This window comes from Carassius carassius, chromosome 34, assembly GCF_963082965.1.
Source record: "Carassius carassius chromosome 34, fCarCar2.1, whole genome shotgun sequence".
NCBI lineage: Eukaryota > Metazoa > Chordata > Actinopteri > Cypriniformes > Cyprinidae > Carassius > Carassius carassius.
In genome coordinates this window covers 7,325,639-7,342,073 of record NC_081788.1, presented here as the reverse complement: position 1 = coordinate 7,342,073, position 16,435 = coordinate 7,325,639, and the positions used below count along the sequence as shown (strand labels likewise).

General features: G+C 37.7%; 1 protein-coding gene across 1 annotated transcript; it reads left to right on the top strand.

Annotated features, from left to right (window-relative positions):
* The first annotated feature begins 13,724 nt into the window (after positions 1-13,724).
* On the top strand, positions 13,725-15,545 carry LOC132115407 (protein phosphatase 1 regulatory subunit 3C-like). Its single transcript, XM_059523866.1, has 3 exons — positions 13,725-13,854; positions 13,942-14,038; positions 14,369-15,545. Exons 2-3 carry the CDS (start codon positions 14,016-14,018, stop codon positions 15,123-15,125), a joined length of 780 nt encoding a protein of 259 aa, XP_059379849.1. The 5' UTR covers positions 13,725-13,854; positions 13,942-14,015; the 3' UTR covers positions 15,126-15,545.
* Positions 15,546-16,435: the final 890 nt, after the last annotated feature.

The following is a 16,435-nucleotide window of genomic DNA, read 5'->3' as shown; positions in this document are numbered from 1 at the left end:
GTAAGAATGTGCAAAAGTAGCAGCTTGTTTATATAACAGGGCAAGGAATGCATTGCATTTATAAGGAAAACCAGGGCATGTAAACTATCCTTCTAAAAATAATGAAACCAACATTCACAATTAGGAAAACACTGCCGAAATTTGAAGCAAGCCTGTTTTCTTTATGTTAAATTGCTTTTTCTGTTTTTGTGAAGCAACCAATGAGAGCTAAATAACTAGGTCCCTATAAAGTGCAATTCTATTCTTCAGAACAGGGAACATTGAAGGGGATTGTGCATTAATATGAGTATCTATGGTGTTTGAGTCAGTATGGGAGTGTCTGCGGTGAAGTGTATATTTCAGTGGGCTAACTCGTGTGGAACAAGTTTGTAGTGAGCACCACATCATGGGCAGTGCTTGGGCCTCTCCATGATGCAACCAAAACCAAACCACTACAGTGTTGTCCTCTTCATCTTTATAAAACAGACGCATAGGTTATTGGCTTTGACCAAAAATTATTATGTTGTTATGATGGCTCATACTGATAAGATACACATAGAACAGATATGACTATACTAACTGATATAAAAATGATGGTTAAATTATACTATCACTTACAAACACAACCAACAATCCTCTTGTTAGTTACGGAGGAGACAATATGAGGGGTGCTTATGTCAAATCTTGTTTGGAGACTGCATACTCCTGCGCTTTTGAGATGCTATATGGATCCCAGTGAAGAAGACAGCATTGTTTGTTCACACAGCACTCTTTTATTTCACATGAAGCCACAACAGAACAATAGAACACAATACAAGACACTTACAGTTCCTTTCCTCTAACACAATCTTCTCCAAGAACCGGTGGCCTGCTCGTCATCTGTGGGAATTAATAATATTACAGACCACGTTTGCAAGGCGGACTGATGTTCACAAACATTTTATTTTTGGTGTTGTCCACATTTTTTTTTTTGCAAATCATTTGGCTTGAACTACTTAAAGGTAGGCTACTACTGGAAGCCCGTTTCAGCCTCTTAAGGAAAAAAATAATCAATAATTATTATGAAACAAGTTGAAATTATGACATACTAAGATAATTATGAGCATGACACAAGTAAAAATTACTACAAAAGGTAAAACTTATGAGACTTATGAGAAAGCCACAGTTATGACATAAGACGTCATCATTTTCATTAAAAAAATTAACTTTTTGGTCATAATTTCGAGTTATCGTAATTATGACTAAATTTAATTATGTCTCAACTTTTATCTCATGAATGCTATTTTGTAATTATTAAAACAATTATGATTTACTTAATCATTTTTGGCTTATGTGGCATTGGCATTAAAGGCTAATCTATTTTGTCCCTGCCATTACTGTTAGTATGCAAAAAAAAAAAAAAAAAAATTTCCTGCTAGTGCACGTGTGACTAACTTGTGAGTGTAACTCAAGGAGGAAATAACGATGAAGCTGTAGCGAACCGTGAGATAACAGTTGCATTCAAGCCCGAGGCGGAGGGTGAGAGATGCTGCCGCTACAAACAGGCGATATCACTTTCGACCCAGCAGCGCAAACCGTCCAAACACGTACACAAAATAAAGCCACTGATCGCCCAGTTAGTTACCTCGAGATGCCAGTCCCCAGCAGTTGATCTCAAAACAAGCGCGCGCCATTCAGATCGAGATTCTGCGCATGCGCCGCAGCGGCTGCGCGCCTCATATGAAGCGCAATGCCGACATCTAGCGATCTGTACAACTGAAACATTGGGGACAAGGAGAAACTTTTTATATTGGTAGAAATGTTCATAATGTGTCCATTCAGCGAAAGTAGGGTGACAGTCTTGTGGAAACAGTATAAAACAATGTCTAAAATGTACAAGGATACAATAGCCTACAGTGGTATTGAGCCGAGCATGCAATGTTCATATTAACGCATAATATACAAATTATACGCAATGCACTCTATGCACAGTGTGTGCACCTAAATTGCAGTGTCCGCGTTCAGAGAACTGGAATGTGACGAATGCAATAAGATTTCCCATTAAATATCAGCGTCTGGTACAGCATGTGAAGAATATCAGGCAATAAACACCTGCTATACTGCAATAAAGAGTGGGAAAATGAAATAGGAGAAGGAAAAGGAAAATAACGAAGGAACAAAGAATCACAGTTTGTAAAATTCATAAATGCTGAGATTCTATTCAAACCACATGATTACTGATTTCACAACATCTGAATGCTCTAAATATTTACTAAGTGTTTTCTACAAAGGCTTATTTTATTTCTGATGATTTTGAAGTAACTTGCTCCTTTTGTGATCACCAACCCGTTTTTTTTATTGTTAATATACATAAGAATCTCTAAAAAAGCCTATTGAGTGATTATATATATATATCCTGATATCATTTTGAAATATGGAAATGATGTTCTAGGATATATCTAACATTACACATGTAAATTTAGTAATCGCAATCCTTTCTTTATGATTTGTCTTGAAGATTTAAAACTCATTAAAAATTTTTTATTTAAAACATAAAAAAATGTGTTTGATTTCTGACTCTGAGTTGTGAAAACGTATACTTTAACAGTGAATAAAAAGTACGTATACATTTACATTTAGCAGACGCTTTCATTCAAAGCAACTCTGCAACAGCATTCAGGCTATACATTTTTTTACTAGTAGGCCTATGTGTGTTCAATATGTGTATACAGTAAAAAATAGCCTACTGTCATCGTTACATTTGTTTATAATAGTATAACAATGATATATATAATGTCCCATTATGCAAATGTCATGTAACATGATGATTTGTACGGGAAATTGGGCTTTTATGGAGGAACGAAAGCGCAGCGCTGCAAAAAGGGGGCGGAATGGGGCGCAATAATCGTTTTATCTCAATTATTGTATTTTCATGATCGTTGGAGGCCAAAATCGAAATCGAAACGTTTTTTCAATTAATTGCACAGCCCTACTCCACAGTCATTTTATTGACTTAAACTAAACATATTACACAGACCTCTGGAGTAACTTTAAGGATATGTGTCTTTCTCACAGACACAGTTTAGACCAGTCCAGAAATATCTAGCTGTCCTTATAGATGGTTTTAAGATGTGTTTAAGATTTTAAGATGAAGCAAAGGTAAATTGCACTGTAGGTACTTGTTTATACATACAGTGGGTATACGGAAAGTATTCAGACCCCCTTAAATTTTCACTCTTTGTTTTATTGCAGCCATTTGCTAAATCATTTAAGTTATTTTTTTCCTCATTAATGTACACACAACACCCCATACTGACAGAAAAACACATACTGACAGAAAAACACAGAATTGTTGACATTTTTGCAGATTTATTAAAAAAGAAAAACTGAAATATCACATGGTCCTAAGTATTCAGACCCTTTGCTGTGACACTCATATATTTAACTCAGGTGCTGTCCATTTCTTCTGATCATCCTTGAGATGGTTCTACACCTTCATTTGAGTCAAGCTGTGTTTGATTATACTGATTGGACTTGATTAGGAGAGCCACACACCTGTATATATAAGACCTTACAGCTCACAGTGCGTGTCTGAGCAGATGAGAATCATGAGGTCAAAAGAACGGCCTGAAGAGCTCAGAGACAGAATTGTGGCAATGCACAAATCTGGCCATGGTTACAAAACAATTTCTGCTGCACTTAAGGTTCCTAAGAGCACAGTGGCCTCCTTAATCCTTAAATGGAAGATATTTGGGATGACCAGAACCCTTCCTAGAGCTGGTCGTTCGGCCAAACTGAGGTATCGGGTGAGAAGAGCCTTGATGAGAGCGGTAAAGAAGAACCGGAAAGGATTTTTTAATTAAATCCTTTTATCATTTATCAATGACTGGCCTGTCTCAAGTATGCTGGTCACATGATTTGCTTCAAGTTTTCAGTGATCTATTAGTCAGCCTGATCTAAATCCAACATGGCTGCTAGTGGTGGAGAACATTCAGATTTTGAGGTAGGTAATTATATATTAAACTTACTTTCCTTTTGGAAAAAAAATTATATTACTGCTAACATTAATTCTGAACATTGTCTTAGGGTGCTGAAGAAAAAAATTGAGTCATATGTTGTTTATGTTGTTACTTTTTGTTGTGCACGTTTTGAAATGAATGTGACTCCTGAGTCACGTTGCCCGTTTAGGGTATAAAAAAGAGAATACTGACTATATGTCACAGTGTCTGGTTTGTGTTCCCTGGGTATCCACTAGATGTCCTCCTTCCCCACGGTGTCTGTCACTTCATGAACCACATTCCTCACGTTCTCTGCCTAGATCATTGCACCCAGCTGTCACGGATTATCAATCATTGCACTCAGTCAATTCCCCATTAGAGTTTGTCTCTCCCTGTGTATTTATACCAGGTCTGTCTAAGTACGTATCACGGAGTCCTTGTTTAATTCATGTCCGTCACTTGTCGTGCCCTAGCCTTGTGTCCTTGTTTGTTTATGTTTGGTATTGACCCCAGCCTGGACTGTTTATTCTTTGGATTTGCCCTTAAATAAAGACGTACCCGCATTTGGATCTCTCTCTGTGGTTTCCTGTATTCCGGTCGTGACAGAAGGACTCCGTCACTCTGAGAGCCAGCGGTATGTCTGCTTATGTCTCCTCCCCAGCCACAGAGCGGGAGAGGAATGGTTTTGAGGGAACTTGCCTGGTGGTTTTCCGGGGGACCAGGGGAGGTCGTCGAGGAGGGAGTGGTCGAGAGGAGGCTCAGCATCGCTCTCAACCATGGCCCCCCTTCGACCCGGGGCTCGTGTGGGAAGGATCAGAGCCACCGTCTCACCATGGCGGACGGAGAGGGGAGAAGAAGCGCACGTCCGCCATGGTGGCGCCATTGCCCATGATGGCGCCATTGCCCATGATGGCCGCTAGGCCAGCGCCATGAGGCAGGATGGATGCCAACCCAGCGTCACAGCCCAGGGTGGTCGACAGCCCCACGCCACGAGGCAAGACGGCGCCAGCCCAGCACCACTGCCCAAGATTGCTGCCGAGACATTTTTGGATTACTTCTCCATGTTGAACAAGATCCTAGAGATTCCCAGGAGTGTTCACGTCACGGCTGCTGAGCCAGGGCCACAGCCCAAAATGGCCGCCAGCCCAGCGCCACAGCACCAGGTGGTCGCCAGCCCAGCACCACAGCACAAGATGGCCGCTAACCCAGCGCCAATGCTCAAGATGGCCACCGGTCCAGAGCCACGGCCCAAGATGGCTGCCCGTCCAGAGTCATGGCCCAAGATGGCCGCCAATCCAGCGCCACAGCACAAGATGGCAGCCAGCCCAGTACCACAGCACAAGATGGCCGCCAGCTCAGCGTCATGACGCAAGATGGACATCAGCCCAGCACCGCAGCATGGGATGGTCGCTAGCCCAGCGCCACAGCACAAGATGGCCGCTAACCCAGCGCCAATGCCCAGGTTGACCACCGGTCCAGAGCCACGGCCCAAGACGGCCGCCCATCCAGAATCATGGCCCAAGATGGCCGCCTGTCCAGAGTCATGGCCGAAGATGGCTGCTTGCCCTGCACCGCTGCACAGGATGACATCCACAGCTGACCTTCCAGAGTCGAGTCAGGTTCCAGTTGACCCTCCAGAGTCGAGTCAGATTCCGGTTGACCTTCCAGAGTCGAGGCAGGTGCCCGTTGACTTTCCAGAATCGAGTCTTATGTTTTATGACACTTGACCCTGCCCACTAAGGGGGAGGTGACCGCCATTAGATTTTAAAGTACCATTTCCATGGTAAAGCAATGTCCGATTCCAAAATTGTTTTCATGAATCTTGGACTTCTAAGCTTTCAAATGATATATGATTTATATATCTTAAGAAAAAGAAAAATAACTTCAAAAAATGATTACAATTACTGTAAATCAAATGTACTCTTAATATTTAATATAAAATATATATTTTACAAAAATTTTACTCTAAAATTATCAAATCAAATCAAAGTCATATGTCTAACCAATTTGTGTTTTAAATTTAATTTGATATCACAAAATGTAACGTCCCATGAGATTTTTAGGCGTTGTACCAAAAATAGCCACTGGGTGTTTTTTTATGCATTCTCCTGTATCAAATTTATACATTTCAGTCTCAATATCAAAAAACAGTTGGCAGATGGGACTGTGAGAACTTTCCGATGATATGTGTTTTTGTCAAGATTAGAATTTTTTTTTTTATAAAGTAGTTCAAATAAATTGTGTAATACAAAACCTGACACCACCCATTAGGTGAGGAGCTTGCTAAAAGAAATTAACATAACTGTCACCGTCCCACCTGTGGGACGCTTGGCACTCTTTTTTGTTGTTGTCTTTTTCTCTATGCATTTTTTTAGTAATCATCATAAATCATATATCATTTGAAAGCTTAGAAGTCCAAGATTCATGAAAACAATTTTGGAATCGGACATTGCTTTACCATGGAAATGGTACTTTAAAATCTAATGGCGGTCACCTCCCCCTTAGTGGGCAGGGTCAAGTGTCATAAAACATAATGCATTACGGTCTCTAGAACCAAAACTTTTTATAATCTTGGCAACAAACATATAATTTGAAAGGTATGAGTCTCATGATTTCATATTTGGTGGTTATTTAGAGATAGAAGTAAAATTCACAGAGGAATCTAGAGAAAAAATCATTAAGCAAAATTCAAAATAGTTTTGATGACTCCCAGTGGCTGTGTGTGGTATGACGCCCTAAATAAAATCTCATAGGAACCTCAATTTTTTTCATGTCAACTTCAAATTTGTAACAACTTATTTAGACACAAGGCTTTCATTTTATACCAATTTTAGAGTAAAACCTGTTATGTAAAATATTTATAATAAATAAAATAATACAAAATTAATATAGCGCATATTATTTACAGTACATTTAAACTTCTATAACTTTTTGATACTTAAATTTTTTGAAAAAATTCCACTTTTTCCAAAATCTGCTAATTTTCTTCTTTAAAAAAAACCAACCTTAGGTTTATATTCCAAAGTGTTCATAAATTACAGCAATTTAAGTTTGGATAGTGCACTTCAATGCCTATTTAAAAATTGGGGGGTAACAGAGTACCATTTTTATGGTAAAGCAAAGTCCGATTTCAAAATGGTTTACACAGGCTGAATCTTGAGTTCGTAAGCTTTTGCATGATATATAATTTGTAACATTACATCAGGTAAAGTATAGGATATAATTGTTTTAAGCATGCAGTGGCAAGTAGGCCAGTAAAAGTTAACAGATTAATGACTTGGTCCTTTTTTATACCCTAATCAGGCAATGTGAACTGGGAGTCACAACTCATAAAATCCAAAATATATAAAATATTTCGAGAATTCTTTTGGATATGTCTTAAGCTTCGATGATATAAAAAATGACATTAAAATATTTTTTGCTTATTTTCCACTCTTGCCTGTTTAAGGGTTAAGGTACTGTGGACCTTATAGTGGTCAGTTATGTACAAAGGTGTACTGCACAGAAAAGCATATAGACAACTGTACAAAAGTTTGTGGTTAGTAAGTTTGTTTGTTTGAAAGAATTTATAGAGCAAGGATGCATTCAATTGTCTAAAAGTAACCATAAAGACTTTTAAAATTGCTATCAAAAATGTATATTTCAAACAAATGCTGCTCTTTTGAACTGTCTATTCATCATAGAATCCTGAAAGAAATGTACCAGTTTCCAAAAAACATTAAGCACCACAAGTGTTTTTAAGCATGGATAATAATGACAAAATAAAGTTTACCGATCAGCAAATTAGCATATCTAATTGATTTCTGAAGATCATGTGACACTGAAGACTGGAGTAATGATGATGAAAATTCAGCTTTGCATCACAGAAATAACTTACATTTGAATGTATATTACAATAGAAAACCATTTCAATTGTAATACTTTTTCACAATGGTATAGTTTACTGTATTAAAAAAAATTATACAGCCTTGGTGAGCATAAGAGAGTTTCAAAAATGTTAAAACATCTTGCCAACCCCAGACTTTTGAACAGTACATTTTCAAACTAGACCTAAATTAAATGCTGTAATCGCCAGTTTCACAATTAGTTGATAACAGGAGCTGTATTCGTAATCTAAGTCATTTATTTGTTTTATAATTTGATTAATGTTGCAGCCCTGATTATCCAGATCTGGTGGCACTGATTGATTTAACTGGTGGATGTGTGTGTTTGTGTGAAGTCCCTGAGCTTTGTCTGGACTCGTTTGTGTTCCTGAGAGTGAAAGAGAGGCAGGAGAATATCCTGGTGGAGCCTGAGACGGATGAACAAAAATTCATTCAAATGAATAAAATACAATGGATTTACTTATCAAAATGCTCAATGTCCTAGAATAGACATCATCTGGCTGAGATGATAAAGCAATATGAGTTCATAAACAGTATTTAGTTGGACATCTTTGTTGTTTTCTCTCTCAGGGAGTGCGTGGTGGACTTGGACGAAGGTTCGTAGCACCTGAAGTGTTACCGTACTATAGCGCCTCTAGTGGCCAGCGGTGCAGTGCAACTCATTTAAACCTGCAGAGCCTCAGGAACAGGATGAAGACACACAGAGGAGCACTCTTACATGCTTGAACATCCATTCGTCTGCCTGTATCATAGTATCCCAGCACCATCACAGATCCAGTTTGGACTCTAGAGGCATTTTTATTTAAAATTGCTCATTCTCATCATAAAACTGACATGAAAGCAGTATGGATTGTTATTGTTGACTTTGAAAGTAATCTATTAGCATGAACAAACTTCAGTGTATTCTGGTTATCTGGATTGTCTTGGTGTATTGCAACCTTCCTGCAATATTTCATCATCAATTGACAGCTCAGTCATTGCAGTCTGATCAGAAACTACTAGTGAACCTGTCACTCTTGCTCTGGAACGGAAGCTGTGGTTTTCTCTGTAAATGGGAAGTTGTTGGTTTGGATGTATGCGTTCGTTTAAATGGTCATTGGGGTTTTGCTGGTGTGTTAAAATAAAATTGTATTATTTATGTTTCTGTACTGGTCCACCATGTTTTCTGTGTTTTCTGCATGCTGTTTTGTAGTATATTATAGCTAGCTTCTAGAATGATCTGACTTGCATGTTAAACTCTTTAAGTCTGTCAACAGGATTTATGGCATAATATCAATTACCACTCAAAATAATTTTAATCCTCAGTTTCTGCAAAAAAAAAAAAAAAAATTATAGTGACATACTTCAGTGAAGGGTATCTTGTATTTTATTATATGAGTTTTTCAGAAAAAAAAACTGTTTTTGTTTCTAAATCAAAATTCTGTAATTCTATTCTAAATGCTTTTTTTATAAGTGCTTTAAAACACACTTTAAAAGGTCAATCTCAGGATGACTAAAGCAAAAAAATATATATATATGAATAACTCCATAAAGGTTACTATGTCATGTTTGATGCAACAATTTCTGTGGTGTCTAAATGACCAACATGATCAAATTTTGTTTCATATTCTCTTATATAATATTATAAGGGCCATAAAAGCCTGATATATCAAATATGATATAAAACATATATGCAACTTTATACTTTTTAGATTTTTATATACTTTGTCCAAAGTTTCAATAAACTGTTCCATTTAAAAATGATAGATTCATATATCAGGTGTTATGGGGTTAAAATGCCCTGATTTTAGTGGATCCAATATTATTAAAATCAACAAGTGGCGATGTCAGTTCAGTTCTCATGAAACCAAACACTGCTCTAATGTTTGAGGTAAATAAAGCCACTATGCCCTGCGTTCACCTTGTGACCTGACTCTGCAGAAGATAACATTGCCTGATCTCACACTTCCATCTCTCTCATTCCACCCTGAGAAATACACCTATTGCTCCATTTCCTGTCCTGTCACTTTTACCACTCTGCCAGTGTTGTGTTCTGTATGTGATCATTCCTCAGCGTTTATGGGAATTATACACCTGTGGTGGCTTCACATGCTGAAACCTCTGCCTACAGGCTTGAACTAGCTTTAGAAGTATTTTTATTGTAGTTCCAGTGTTGTGAAATGTGTGATTCACTTGAAAACTGATAGACTCATGGCAATCTCATCTAGAGTCATGATTAACTTCTGAATCATGGAAATTAGCCAGTTAATACTGAAGCATGTGTAAACTGACAGTTTATGAAGAATCATGCGGTCAACGCCCATACTGCAATGTAAACTGGTTGTTACTGGTAAAGAATAACACGGTGAGTAAAACTGCAGACACATTAGCGATATTTCAGCGCAATTTCGCAGAGAAAAAAAGGTCTATTAAATAGAGTAGAAATGTATGAAGCACAGCTCAAACACAAAGCTGATTTCTGCGAATGTTTTCTTCCTGATTTAAAAACTCCTAAAATTATGGATTCCTACTGACTGGATTTTGCCTGCGAACGTTTGTTGAACATCAGTAAATGTGAATGCATCTTAAAGGGATAGTTCACCTATAAATGAAAAACTGCTGTTAATTTACAAATCCCCAGGCCATCCAAGATTCAGAAGATTTTTCTTTGTCAGAACAATAAATAAGTTTTTAGCTGAAACTGTGGAACTTACTGATTCATATAATGCAACTCAAGAGCTACTGAGTCAAAAAAAAAAGAATCCTTATTGCTCCTGGCGATATATTGAGGTCTTATGAAGTGAAATGATCAGTCTGTGCAAGAAACTGAATATTACATTTACAACATCCTTCCTGTAATTCATACCCACAGGCAAAATCTGATGCTTTACAGCAAACTGGTTCTTTCAGAAATTTACCAATGTGTTTATGTAATCACACAATAATGTAACATATACACAATTATATTATTAAAACATGATAATGATGTGAAATGCAGATGAGTTACATGTCCAAAGCATATTATGTGAATAAACTATTTTTACATAAACACTGAGGAGCTCTTAAAAGTTTAATTCTGCCTCCTCGTTCGAGTGCTTGGTTCACGTTTGCACCTATCACCGTCTCATCGGTCTTTGGTCTGGGTCTGTACTGTTTCCCTTAGTTCAGTGACTGTTGGAGGAGTGATTCGATCGTTAGACATCACTGTTTGCCTGAGGCTCATCTTTTCACTTCATAAGATAAACCACAGATATTAATTTTGTGTTGCCACACTTCTTTTGACCTTTTATTTTTTTTTTTGGTAGACTCTGACTTAATTTCATTAATCACCAAGGACCATGTCATTCCAAACCTGTATGATTTTCTTCTGTGGTGATATTTTGAAGAATGTTTACAATGTTTTAGTCCATACTGTACAATGAAAGTAATAGCAATACTTGCCAATTTATTATTAGATGTCCTTTGAGGGCATAGTTCAAGCATTTAAATTATGTCATCGTTTACAGTTGTTCCAAATCTGTATAAAAGTTTGAAAATATAATGAAAGTCAATGGGGTCCAGAACAAGATAACATTGGACCCCATTGACTTTCATTGTATTGAAAAAAAGAGAAACACACACACACACACACACACACACACACAAACACAACACACCTTTCATATTGGTTTGGAACAACATCTAAAATGATGACAAAAAGTACATTTTTGGGTGAACTATCCCTTCAAAAGACATTTAATAATACATCTATAAAAATTGCTGTTATATTTTTATCAGCTACTTTTTGTCAGACAACCACACCCAGAGTTTGTTGACGTCAATTAATATTATTCTTGGTAATGTGGGTTTTTGTAAACTCAACGCTTGTTAACCTCTGTCGCAGCTTCCGATTTCACAGTCACTTCCTTTATGTCATCAGTTCAATTATACAGAACTGTCCATCTGTTTTCGTAAACTAGGTCAGAATCCAGCTATTGGCTAATGCATTGTACAAATACTGGAATGAATAGTTTTGTTATGAGGCACAGGACGTGCACTAATCGTTCAATAATAAGGAAAACAAACAAGACATCTGTAAACTTGCATTACAGACATATAAAACATTCTTTCTGCTCTTCCAAAATCATAATGGAAAGTTTGCGTACAAACTAAATGCAGTTAGAAAATTAGATTATGTGCTTCAGTTTCCAGTTCAAAAGTGAATCATTGAAATAATGAGTATTATAATGGTGTTACTGATGATGCTAAATGATATCCATTATGAGTTAATGCGAGCACATTTCAGGTTTGGTGATGATATAGGGGTTCTTGAGTCTCGCTGATGGTTGTGGCAGTGCATGAGACAAAAAAGGCTTTGGAAACACTGATCTTAGATGTTTTGACACCCACAGATCTGCATGAAGTCATCTCAACAGGAAGCAGATAACAGAGTCAACATTTCAAAGAACTGCACAGTAGTGCAGCAATTCTGCCAAATTCATTATTATGCATTTTCAGCCTAAACTCAGACATGTCACATCCAGAGTTGTATCTCATTTTAACTCTGTAACTTTTTAGTTTGATGCTTCCCCCAAAACACCCCAAGAATCGACATGTGTGATAATGTCAATGTGAATTCACACTGCAACACTATTATATTTAGTAGACTCTTCCATGTTAAATATTGCAATGTTTAGGCCCAGATCTGCCTCTTTCGTATGCATTCGATACATATTAAATTGTGTTTTATTATATTGGCATTTTTGGCTCTGTGGACTAAACTTCTTTGAAATGAAAATATTCATATTGGAGTGTAAACGCTAGTTCATCTAGTGCCCATAAATGTGACCTTTTAATGTCTTTTGCACTGCTTACCATTACAAAGTTATTTTTGCTTATAGACTAGAATTGGTTAAGCAAACCGTCACTGAGTCAGTTTGGCATTTCTTTTTTTTTGAGGCACTGATTGGCAAGGGTTCAAACCACATTCATGTGCGCTACGTGCCTAACTACAGGCCTGATATGGCAGCTATGGTTATTTTCTCTGTCTCTCTTTTTAAAAGAACCTCAAGCATGAAGAATGAAAGCCTAATAAGGTTATAAATCATGCTCACTGGGTTGTTTTGTGGGAAGATGGCCTCAAGGAGTTTTCATGCATTTCCTCGTTGTCCTCAGGCATAATTACATTAATTTCATAACATTTACATAAATCACATCAAATAGAAATATCATCAGATTTGTTGGAAATGATGAAAATTGCACATTTTTATTTTTCAGGAAGCTCTTTTTTGTAAGTAAATAAATAAATAATCAATTCATTTTCATCTCAGGGTTTCAGGTTGCTATATTTGTTCAGATTGTTTTCTTGCTCATTTGTCAGATAATCCCTGTAAGAGTAATTTACTTAATAAATGCCACTTTATTCATTTAGGCTATAAATGAAATTTCAAATAGTGAAGATTTGCTGTATAATATGCTGAAACTGCTTTAAAGTCTACACAGTGTTTAAAATGCAGTTTGTACTTACATTAGTTGAGAGCACATGGCGTATTTATACCTTGAAAAAAACATTTGCCACTCTGAAGGACTATTAAGTCCCCTGAAGAAAAAAATAAATAAATAAAAATAATTATATATATATATATATAAAAAATTAAGAAATAATAACATAAAAAATTAAGGAAAAAAGACACCTTCGATATAGCTGTTCTACCTAAACATTGATATGAATGATAACCTAAAATCTTAATGATTTTTTAAAAATTCATGTTCCTGATGTTTGTCAAGCATCCATATATTTTCCCTAGGATTTAGTCTCCTACTCTTTAGCCCACAGATCAGGTCATAAATAGCTGGTTAAGTCTTATCCGGTCTTTACAAAGCTCATTGGCCTGAGTTTGGAGGAGGGCTCAAGCTACTATAAAAGACGAAATGACGCACAATGCTTCCTGAAGCTCAGCTGAGCCAAGACATCTCAAACTTGTGTCCTTCAGTACAAAAAAAAACGAAACAAAAAGGATTTCATAGGATAATCCAGTGATCAAAATTAAAGCACAGTAAGATTTGTTTTTCTCATGTTTTATTCAAAAATGATTGATTTATTAACCTGAAGTTGTTAAAACCACTTATGTCTGTTTTTACAGCATCTGCATTTAAAGTGTGCGACTACTTTGGGAGGAAAGGAAATAATAGTTCTGGACGAAGATTTCACTATTGTATGCTGAAGATGACTTGTGCAAAGTAAGTTTTTTGTTGAATAAGACTAAAGCATAAAAAACCTGGAAATACTGGAGGAATTTCAAAAGTGGGGTTTCTGGGCCTCAATAAGTCATGAAAAGTGATTAAAAAAAATTCTGTTAAAGTCATGAAAATTTCTGCAATCAATATTTCTAGTAAACTTCACCTCTAAAATGTTTCTTCAACTAGAAGTCATTGTTTGTGAGCGTGTGCATTCAAGGCTTAAAACACAATTGGTCAAAAAGTGTGGGGAACCTGTAAAAAGAGAATATAAAGTAAAAAAAAAAGAAGAAGCATGAAAGTCATCATTTTGTTGTGTTTGTGCACCTCCAGTGTGATGTCGAGGTTCGGCCCGCCGGTGTCCGTGAGGTCTGTGGACATGGCCGTGGGCTTCAGGTGCAGAGGATCACCAAACATCAACCACCTGCTCGGCGTGTCTTCCCCCAAACCCCTGCGGCCCTGCATCGCCCTTCAGCCGGTGTTCGAGTACAGACACCCGCCTTCGACAGGCCTCATCACAGCCAAAAAAAACAGACCCAGGGAAAAACGCGTCGCGTTCGCGGACGCCAAAGGACTCTCGCTCATCACGGTCCGCCTGTTCTCCGAGAAAGAGGACAAGATCCCACGTGAGCCGCTGAAAACCCCACGGCTGAAGAAGAAGCTGGGCTCCGCTACAAAGACTGTCCACAATGCTTCGAGGTTGAGGCTTGGGTTCGAGCAGCCTTGTAGAGATTTCCAGGCGTTCAGAAGTCGGCTTCAGGATCAGATGGTTGTGTTGGAGAGCTGTCACGTCACCAGGTGCTCCATCCTCGGCACCGTGCGCGTCAAGAACGTCTGCTTTGAGAAAGCGGTACAAATCCGTATAACTTTCGACACCTGGCACAGTCACCAGGACGTGGCGTGTACTTACCTGGATCAGAGCTACGGGGAACCTGGAACCGACGTGTTTGAGTTCAACATCCGCGTCCCTGAGCGGTTAGACCCGCGCGAGCGCGTCGAGTTCTGCGTCTCTTACTTCCCGGCTGCGTTCAGTGCTGCTCAATGGGACAATAATAACGGCGACAACTACTGCATTCACGTGTGTGACTGAATGTGCTGTTCTCTAATGCCAGTTTTACACTGCGTCTGTACAAACTTGAAACTACAAACGTTGCTTGCTGACCCGTTTAGCACATACTGACTGAAATACTGTCCCACGATCACTGAGTGCACTCAAACGCAGCCTATCTTATTTATTTAAATGTATTTTTAATATTTGGCAACTCGACAAATGTGCGTAAATATCTCGCATGTACTGTATAGCCTACCCTAACTGTGGAAAATATTTTTGACATTGTATCAAATAAGTTATTTTTATATTTTTAAAATTGAGTTGTTTTAGGAATGTGCCATTTATTTTGTGAACTTGAGCACTTTAACCTGTTTATAAAACACTTTCATACTGTGGGTAATTTACAGAAGGGTTTTATAGAAAATATTTTATTACATAAAATAAAGATCACTGAAATTACTTCAAATGACTGTTCATTTTCTCTTGCATTTATCTATTGTTGTTTTCTCTTAAAGAAGGTTTCTGTGATCAAGGCAGTTCTCTCAAATCCCGGGACGTTTTTGTCTTGGACACTTGGAGCATAATCCATTTTAATCTATTAATTCCCAGGATTGGTACCTGACATAGAGCTTTGGACTGACATGAGAACCCTTGATTGGAAACTGAATATTTCATTATGTAGCTTGATACGTAGGTTGTTTATCTGAGAATTATATGGTTTTATTCATGTATTAGGTTTGTGACATTGCATTTTAAGTGGAAAACTAAGCCCAACTGAGATTTTTCAGTTGACCTCCAGGATATAGCACTGCTGTGTGAAATGCTTTGCAGAAGCCTTAAGGAAATGGAGAGCTAGCATTGTTATTTATCTCATTCATGTGAAAGTTTTAAGGACGTGCCAGGCTGCCAGCACAGATAAATCCTGCTCTCAGCTGTGGACAGACAGACAGAGAGATCAGTGCTTGTTCAGTCTGATTATAAGTGGCCTTTTCATAATCAGCCTTGATCAGATTATGTATTATAAGCAGATACTGGCCACCTTCAGTTATCAAATATTACCATAGAGGTTTTGGAATCTGTAACAGTGATTTAAAGACTGCTATGCACTCTGTAAATTAACATTGTGGAATACAGTGTGACATGATAAAATTTGAAAATGTCAGTTTCAGGCAGTGATCCATCTATTTCTGTTCTGGAACATTTGTTATATATTGTAGACTTCATTAAGGTTTTGGAGTGCAGCCATTCTCGCTTGCACTCAAATACCGAGAAGTCAAGCCCTGTCACTGTTTAGATACGGATCTCTGAAGCAAAGACAGAGATGTCAATGGTTTGGTCCACGACACCCA

Excerpts from the sequence above, each read along its gene's own strand:
- LOC132115407 (XM_059523866.1), top strand. The coding sequence starts at position 14,016 with ATGCTGAAGATGACTTGTGCAAA. Across the intron at positions 14,039-14,368 it reads CTGAAGATGACTTGTGCAAA|TGTGATGTCGAGGTTCGGCC; the intron begins GTAAGTTTTTTG and ends GTGCACCTCCAG.